Source organism: Phycodurus eques, chromosome 9, assembly GCF_024500275.1.
Source record: "Phycodurus eques isolate BA_2022a chromosome 9, UOR_Pequ_1.1, whole genome shotgun sequence".
NCBI classification, from domain to species: Eukaryota; Metazoa; Chordata; class Actinopteri; order Syngnathiformes; family Syngnathidae; genus Phycodurus; species Phycodurus eques.
Window position 1 is genome coordinate 22,930,309 of NC_084533.1, and position 9,585 is coordinate 22,939,893.

General features: G+C 41.7%; 1 protein-coding gene across 1 annotated transcript; it reads left to right on the forward strand.

Moving 5' to 3' along the window:
- The first annotated feature begins 4,387 nt into the window (after positions 1–4,387).
- Positions 4,388–5,713, forward strand: gpr101 (G protein-coupled receptor 101). Its single transcript, XM_061686600.1, has one exon. It carries the CDS (start codon positions 4,388–4,390, stop codon positions 5,711–5,713), a length of 1,326 nt encoding a protein of 441 aa, XP_061542584.1.
- Positions 5,714–9,585: the final 3,872 nt, after the last annotated feature.

Genomic DNA, 9,585 nt, shown 5'->3' on the forward strand with positions numbered 1-9,585 from the left:
CAATTTCAAGTCATTGGTCGGAAAATGATGATTTGTTTACAACAAATAATGATTCTTAGTTCATCTATCTATGCCAGTGATGTATAATGACAGGCAGGACAAACAAATGCTACATTTATGAGTATATTGAGATGACATCATCATTATTTGAGTATAGATGGTTTTCGATCACGTGATCGGTATTTGTTTGTCCGCCATCACATTGGGAGGATAAGCTCGACTTGAAAGGGAAAGACGAGCTGACCCGCGTTCGTTCTTATTCTTTAGTCCTCCTTACATGTTCTAAGATGAGGGCTATTATATTGAGAAAGTATAAAGAAACTTTGGATGCGTGGCGAAGAAATGACACAATGACAAAGTGTCTGACAACTCAAACATCTCTCGCCGCCGACCTCGGAAATAAAACCAAATCTGTCTCACTTGATGACCCAGAATACTTGACAGCTTGGCTTACTTTAGCGAAATAAGCAATGACATTGACAAGACTAGATGGTGTTTAGCACAGTGGGAGTCAGCAGAGTCCTACAATTCTGACGTGTATATATGTTTAATATAATACCACGGCAACAATCAACCGATAGCCAATGTAAGATGTGCATTTTATAAATCAGTGCTACTTAAGAGTACTGAACTGAAATGTAAACACTGAAAATGGACATTTAGCCTGCTGAATGTACAGTACGGTATGGAACATGTTTTTTCTAACGTTGCTAACTGTTAAAAGCTTACCTTCAACAAAGTGTTCAGAAGAAACACAAATGTATGGACTGGGTTTCTGGTTGGAGTGAGATCAGACCACTCAACAGTATTGTACTGTATAGAAATGTACAGTAATTACATTTGCTCTCCACATAACCTGCAAACAGAAAACATGAGTACAAAACATTACCGTTCCTCATGTATTGTCCGTCCTTGTTTTTCTTCTTTTGCGGGTTCTCCGGTTAGCAAAGCAGCTTAAAGGCACATTAGCGCCACCAATTGTTATTGTCCTTTCACTGCAAGGAAACCAGTGTCCATTGATGGTGGCCGGATGTTGTGAAGTTTGCTGCCGCCATCTAGCAGTAGAGGTTCTCAGTCAAACAACACCTCGCATATAAAAAAAAAAAAACACTCGTAAGTCAAGGCACGCTTATCTCAGGACACCGCTGTACGTTAAAATTGGGCATTTTATTTCGATTACAGTTGGTAAAGGCAAATGAGGTTTCGAGTTTCTGAACGTTTTGCATGAATGAACTGGTTTGCGCAAAACCAAATATTTGAAACCCTAATTTTAAACCCCTAACTGTGGCTTGAAACCTACATTTGAAACCCTACTTTGAAACAATAATCCTGGCTTCAAACCCTACCTCTGAAAAGTGTGCATTTTTATCTCTGTAACGGAAGAGTTTGATCATTGTGACATACGAATAGTATGTCCTCCCTTAATATCAATGCGAGCAATAATGCATTTAATTTGAATTGTTCAAGTAAAAATATGTGTTTGGGGACAAGTGCTCATGCAGTGAGAGTGAAGTGATAAGGTTACTACTGCTCTCCTGTGTTTCATTGTGTTGACCAATAGGTGTCAGTGATTGGCAGGAAATGAGGAATGCCATACTGTAGTGTTTGTGTGAGACAGTTTAATAGCATCCCCGCCTCAGGTCCCTTTGAAGCACTATTACTATAGTGCACATAATAGAGCGGAACGTAAAAGGACGGGAGACTGCAAGCGCCGCTCCTTTGTGCATGTCGTTTGCAGTCTGAATCCATTACATCAAAAGGCCTTTCTGATGGATTTGAGATTAAAACAGCTCATTACAAAGTCTTGATTAGTGGAAATCATCAATGCAGCACACCTTAAAACAAGGACTTTTTTTTTTTTGTTACACTCGTATAGGCTACAGCAAATAATCTGTTTGAGTTGTTAGTATGTATGCAAATACATACTATTTGCATACATACCAAAGGCCGTACATTTTTATTTTTAATGATCAAATAAAGAATCTGAATCTGAAAAACATATTATGAACATGTAGTTCATTTTTGGAAAGGTGAACTTAGTTCAAATTTTGAATTATGAAATATGAAAGTGCAGTGAAATTTGTGAACTGAACTTTGAACTAGTTGGCGTAGAAAATGAAATGTCTTAACACTGTCTGTCATAGTTGAGATGTACAATTGTTTCAGCAAGAGGGAGGAACAAGAGTAAAAAGCCTATAGGGTCTGCTCAAGAGCTATTTGGTATATTAAATAATATTTAGGGCATTTTGGGATCAGGACAATTAATTTACACAAGCGCATATTTCTGGATTTTGTGTATTATTTTAACTTTCCATTTCTGGAATGACCCTATATAATAGTGACGATGTTGCTTTTGTTGTACAATGAGAATAACAAAGACCAAATTAAATCACACACACACACAAAAAAAGAGGGAGATGACGTGTACAATATAAAGTGTCAGACATGGTGTAAAGCGTGGCAGCACAGACAGAAAGGAGGGGGTGGATGCTGGATGATGGGAGGGGGCTGGTGACAAATTTCCAGCGGGTCCTCGCTGCTCGCATCATTGCAGGTGTCCTCGCTCGTGGATGTGCGTAGATGTGTGACACCTCGGCGACGACCGTTAAGTCGGCAAAGCGGATCCGATCTGAAATATTTGATGAGGCGTGAAATCCGAAAGAGGCAGGGTGTGCTCGTCTGGATGAGAGACCCCCCGCAGCGGTGAAGACGCGCGGCATCTGCTCGCTGCCATCGACCGGAGCGGGGGAGGTTGGGGAAGGAGCTCGGGGCTGGGTGGGTGGGGTGGGGTGTGGGTGTGGCGGGTGGTAAACACGAGAACCGAGCCGTCGACCCCGAACCGATTGCTCCACCGTCATTTTTGAGGGGATAAAGACGTTCTCTGGTGCGTGGTGCAGCGTCCATTGTGGACATTTGCGTGTGCGATGCTGCAGATGTGAGCGACAAGAAGGCCCTTTGCATCTGGATACTGCAACATGGACTATTCATGCATCATACTATGGATGTCGATTGGTGAACTGATATTCAAACCTCTTTTTTTGTCAATTGCCCACTGCTGGTTCCTGCTGATATTGGGTGGGCAAAAGGCAGGATCACCCTGGACTGATTACCTGTCAATCACAGGAATAAGGACCATACATTCATACCTATAATTGCAGTTTCAGGGACCAAGTATAAGCATGTAATTTCATATACGGATCAAACCCCATTGAAAATGCTGTAGCAACAGTGCTGGGCACATTTACGTGTTGTAAATGTGAGCTACGAGAGGGCATTTGGATCTGGATGCTGTAACATGGACTGTTCTCATTTCCTATGGCTCTAGTCTGTTGAACTGATATTAAAACATTTTTTAATGATTTATATATACTGCTTATTCGCTGGTTCCTACTGACTTTGGGTGAGAAAGAGGCGGGGTCACCCTGGACTCATTATCTGTCAATTACAGGAGTATAGACCAGACATTCACACCGAAGTGCAGTTTTAGGGACCAAGTAACAACATAAAGTTTCAAACAAATGTTGACAAAATGATCATAACTGAGTGAAAATGATGTCATGTGAACCTTTGCATGTATGACCTACAATAAGGCCATTTCATGGACCTCATCATGAGATGCTCCAACAAGGACTCTTCTCACATTATGTGGATCTAGACTGTTGAACTGATATTCAAACATCATTTTGCTGATACTGCTTATTAAGGGTTCAAGGCTGCTTCTTGCTGACTGGAAGAACGAGAGGCAGGTTCACCCTGGACTGATCACCTGTCAGTCACAGGAACAGCAACAGACAAGACCTTAAATCACACAAGCAGAGTTTTAGGGTTTGTTTAAATGGCAACAACCAAAGCAAAACGTTTCGTGGACAAGGGTTGACAAACATATCTCCATTCACCCTAAAAACAGAGTGAAAATGCTGTAATATGCATGCCCGAGCCAATACTTGGTGATGTGACCGATCCTAAATCTTCTTTTGAATACATTTCCTGGATGAAGGTTTTACTATAATGCGGTTACAAGCACAAACGCTGTTATACCGACCTGGTTGTCCATCCGTGTTTTAGTTGTCATGTATTCTCATTTCCTCAGACAAACAAATTGCATTGGCTGCACTGAAACAAGAAAACAGTCAATCTCAAACGTTCCCATTTTCAGGCTTGTTGTCACGTAAGCGAACAGCTGTTTTCTTTGACCTGTTTTGAAAGACGGTGTCCAGCTGATTACCTAACATGTTGTTTGACTGTGAGATGAAGTGTCTAAAGACATCCTAACATACAACCCAAAAACCTTTCCCCGTCTGCCTGGAATTGAAATGTCTCCCTTGTTTTTCACAATTTATTGACTGGGTCAGACAGGACACCGCAGGCAGGCAGGGTGAGGCCAACGATGCCATGCTCTCAGGCGCCCAGCCTTGGCCCCAATGTATCCGACGCCCAAAGGCATTTGGGCTACGACTGCCCTGGCCGAGATCCATTGTGGAGCTCGGCAGCCAACAGCGTTCTCAAGATTGTGCTGATATCTGTGATCGTTTGCGTGTCCTTGTTTGGGAATGTGGTGGTGCTGCTGGTTTTCCAGCGGAAGCCTCAGCTCCTGCACGTGGCCAACCGCTTCGTCCTCAACCTCCTATTGGCCGACCTTCTCCAGACAGTGCTGGTTATGCCCTTCGCCATTGCGGCCACTGTGCCAGGGGTTTGGCCCCTAGATGCCCGATTGTGCCAGGCGTTGGTGGTGCTCATGCATCTCTTTGCATTTACCAGTGTCAATACCATCATCGTTGTTTCCGTGGATCGCTACCTGGCCATTATCCATCCTCTGTCCTACCCCACCCGGATGACGCCTCACCTAGGCACCAACCTGATCATCTGCACCTGGGTGTTCAGCTTCCTGCAGAGCACGCCGCCTCTGTACGGCTGGGGCACTATCGACTTTAACCACCATCACAAGATGTGCTCGGTGGTGTGGTCCTACAGCCTGTCCTACTCCGTTGTGGTAGCCACCTTCTCCTTCTGGCTCCCGGTTCTCGTCATGCTCGGGTGCTATTGGATGGTTTTCCGGGCGGCTCGGCGGCAGAATGCCCTGGTGCACCCCATACAGACGCGATCCTACTCCCAGACCTGTCCTCAAGACTTGCAAGGACAGAGCACCTCGGTACCCCAGCAAGCAGGTTCACCGGATGCCCCTTCCTTGGCCAAGGGGTACCCCACTCGTGTGAGGCACCGACGCTTCCACTACCACTGCAAGGCCGCACGTGTCGTCTTTGTGATCATGGCGTCATATATCCTCAGTATGGGACCCTACAGCGTACTGAACACCATATCTATGAGCGCCAGAGCAGATGTGCCCCCCTGGCTGTCCTCTCTGGCCCTGGTGCTCTTCTTCTTGCAGTGCTGCCTGCACCCGTACATCTACGGATACATGCACCGCAGCGTGCGGAAGGAATTCCTCGCCTTGCTCTGCGGGATGTTCTGCAAGCAGGGACAGAGCTTGGCCACCGAGACCTGCCACACCACGGCGAGGGAGGGCCGCGCCGTGGGACACCCTCACTTGCCCAGCCTAGCCGCCAGGGTCTTTCCACTGCAGAAGTGGGAGGAGTGCACCACGTCGTCCTCGCCCACCTTTGAGAGGAGGTCGAGGGACAGCCACAAGGAAACCACCACGACCAGCGTTAACTCGGATCGGGAGCCTACTGTTCATGGCAAGCAGAGTATATAAAGAGGTCAAATGTTGGGACTGGCAATGGCTTTATGTATACAGATGTACTATAGAACAATACTGTACACCACTCACAAAACGTTATGGATATTTGTCTTTCAGGTGAAATGTTAGGAAGAACTAAAAATGCATTATAACTGTTGTGGTGAACTTAATTTTACCTTCTCTTAACCTTTGAAAACACGTCCAACTGTTTGCAATGCTTCAGGATGTTCTCTGAGGTATCGGGCCACTGACCTTAGACTGTCACAGAGTGTCATCAGCAGTTTGCAACAAAGAGACCGTAAGAGTCACAGAAATGTATCATTCTTGGAAAATGATTGGTTGGGAATTCTGCCGTACAGCTCCTTGGTAAAGAATGGCAAGTTGTGCAAAATGTGACTGAAATCTTGAACAGTCGGACATGAACATTCAAACATTTCGAAAAGGTTAGGAAATGTCACCTGAAAGACAAATATCTCTAACATTTTGTGTGTCTTGTATGTGTGAAAATATTAGCAGAACCCTTTATTTTGAGGGTTTTAGTCCATCATTTAAGAGTACAATTGCTTGGTAAGATACCGTTCACTTTGAGTTTAGAAACACACCTTTACCTTTTGGGCTGTGGATAAGGTAAAGAGTAAAGAGTACAATCTTTCAATCAAGCCTGACGTGGTACAGTTGTGTCACTGCTTGTACATCGAGGGACAGAATTAGACTATACGCCTATTTCTAATCGTGTAAATACATCTTAAGATGGGTACATGTATACTGACAATCGGGCCAAATTTGAGCATGTTTCTTTACTTGCGATCAAAATAAGAAAAAGCCAGATTTTCAGATGCCTCTGAAAGATTATCGTGAGGGATTATCATGTGGTGTGGTGTGTGTTAAGAGGGATTTTTTTCCTTCCCAAAATGCTCAGAAATCGTGAATAGTAAACCTGTTTAATATTTACGAGCAAAAATCCTCATGTGTGGGGAACACAGAATTCAGCTGAGTGAGACTCTCTCATTGTGATGTAAAATGGAACAATAGCCCATTAAGAATTGACCTGAAGCTCGATTCATTATCAAAATCAGTTAAGATGTTAAAAATCTGTGTGCATGTAGCCGTACTGTACCTCACTTTAGACAGAGTGCGTTTCTCGACAAATGTAAACATCTGCTATTGTCTATTAAAGTACAATATATTGGACTTTTAAATCTCACGGCCATCCGTGCTCGTCGATCCGTCATCGTTAATATTTTAGCGACGGCCAAGCTTCGCCTCCAGCCAGTCGACTCAGGTTGTGTTTTCAAAAGAACACAGTCTGTACTCTGTTTTAGTGCTCATGTTTGGAATAAATCTGGTTGAGCGAGTGAAGAATTGTTTCAAAGCGCCTTTTAACAAACAAAGGGTGATTCACTGTACCTGTCAAAACACACAATGGACTCATACAATAAAGGTTTGTCATAATTTGTTTTAACTCGAGCATTAAAAAAGGGTTGCTTACTTGTGTGGCACATGCAAAGCTTGATTCCTTGAGCCCCCGCCTCCTCCTCTCCCAAAAAAAAAATCACAAAATAAGGTTGAATTGATTTAAAACCACCAACACAAACTGGCCGAGGAGAAATATAACTTTTTGTTTTATACCAGGAAAAGATTTCAGTCTTTACTTTTAGGGAAGATGTGAAGGACATTAGGTGGTTTTAAATGATATCGAAAGCTACATGATGCGCTTGAGGTCAATCAACATACAGTATTACTTGTAATCTGTTCCTTTTCAGTGCTAATGAGGTAACAAATGTGACATTTTAAAGAAATATGGGATTACTTCTTTGTGTTATTGCAAGATTGAGATGGATGCATTTTCTGCCCTTTACAATATCAATATAATTGGTTTGTTAGTGCAAGATTGCTGTTGATGTTGAATGATATCCAACATAAATATGTAGTTTTAGTTAGCTGTCGTGTCTCGCCCTGTCAAGAGATTGTTGTGCTCAGTCAGTGCAAGAAGTGAAGAATGATTCTGAATAATTCAAAGCAGCAGTTGTACATACAGTAACTCCCACAATTGTGTTTTAAAACTTTTTTTTTCTTAAGAGGTGTAGCAGCTATATAAGACAAGAATAATTTCCTGCTATCATGTTCAGATAAATGTTCGTTTATAGAGATAACTGATGAGCAGTTATGAATGTCAGCCTTATTAATGTATTTATTTACAGTGCCTTGAAAAGGTACCCTTGAACTTGTTCACATTTTTCCACTTTAAAAACCACTAACTTAAATGTTTTTATTTAGATTTTTTCATGTGATCGACCAAAACACAAAGAACCGCATAACTTTAAAATGGAACAGAAATTATATATATATATATATATTTTACCCAAATAAAAATCAGGAAAAAAATCCTGCGTCAATACGTTGTAGAACCAACTTTTGCTGCAATTACAGCTGCAAGTCTTTTAGGGTGTCGCGACTGGCTTTGCACATCTTGACTGAAAATTTTGCCCACTCTTCTTTGAAAAATAGCTGAAGCTCAGCCAGATAGGATGGAGAGCATCTGTGAAGAGTAATTTCCAAGTCTTGCCACAGATGCTCAATTCGATTAAGTTCTGGATTTTGACTGGGCTATTCTAACACTTGAATATTCTTTTGATTTATTATACACCATTCCATTGTAGCTCTGGCTTTATTTTTAGGGTCATTGTCTTGCTGGAAGATGAATCTCCATCCCAGTCTTTAGCAGCCTCCAACAGGATTTCTTCCAGGATTAACCTGTATTTAGCGCAATACATCTTCCCATCAACTCTGACCAGCTTCCGTGTCCATGCTGAAGAAAAGCATCCACCATGATTCACAGAGGTGATAATGTCTTCAGTTTTCCACCATACATACAGTAGCATGCATGGCATTTAGGCCCCTCACCCCAAAAAAACTTGGGTCTCATCTGACAAAGCACCTTCATCCTCATGTTTGCAGTGTCCCCTACATATCTTGTGGCAAACTGCCAAGTGGACTCCTTATGCATTTCTTCAATGGCTTTATTAATGCTACTCTTCCATAAAGGCCACATTTGTGGAGTGCACGATTTCCAACCTTCTATTTACTAATTAGGTTACTTCTGAAGGCAATTTATTGTATTTAGGAGTATAAGAGTGCAGAGGAACAAATACAAATGCACACCACGCTTTTAAGATTTATATTCAGTTTTGCAAAACAGAATTTTCATTCCACTTCACAAATATGTGCTACTTTGTGCTGGTCTGTCACATGAAAAAAAAACTTGTGATTGGAAGGTCACAAAATGTGAAAGGTTCAAGGGGTATGAATACTTTTTCAAGGCACTGTAACCACTCATTTGAAGTTTTCATTGTAATGTGTACATTAGACAACCAATGGATTGTACTGTTGTTTTGAAAAGTGACTTAAAACTGTATTTTTGTGGTATTGTATTATTTCCAACACCACCAGAAAAAGTTGTGTAATATATTCATGCTTAATTGTTACATATGCTTTTATACATCCCAAAATAGGTTTTAAAAAATACATCCAAACTAAATTGCTTTCTATTTGCTTTGTTTCCATTTTTAGTAATGCATAAGATATTTAAAAAAATAAGACCAGAGGTATAACACCTAATTTAGCTGTCTAATAGCTTTTTTTTTAAAAAGTTATATATTTATAGCAGTGATGGCCTGCTATAAAAAAAAAAAAAAACATGTCATGTATGCTCATAAATCACATTTGTGCTGTTCTCCATTTAGTACAGCACACAGAGGGGGTTCAGAAAAGCCCAATAGGCCACTAAGATAAAGGACCCTACATAATGCATTTTTCACTAATTAGCAAGACACAATATCCTTCATCTGACAAGTAAAACCAAAATGCAATTATTTAGTTAAATACTT

What these genes read in the sequence shown, in the direction of transcription:
- gpr101 (XM_061686600.1), top strand. Translation starts at nt 4,388, where the DNA reads ATGCCATGCTCTCAGGCGCCCAGCCTTGGCCCCAATGTATCCGACGCC.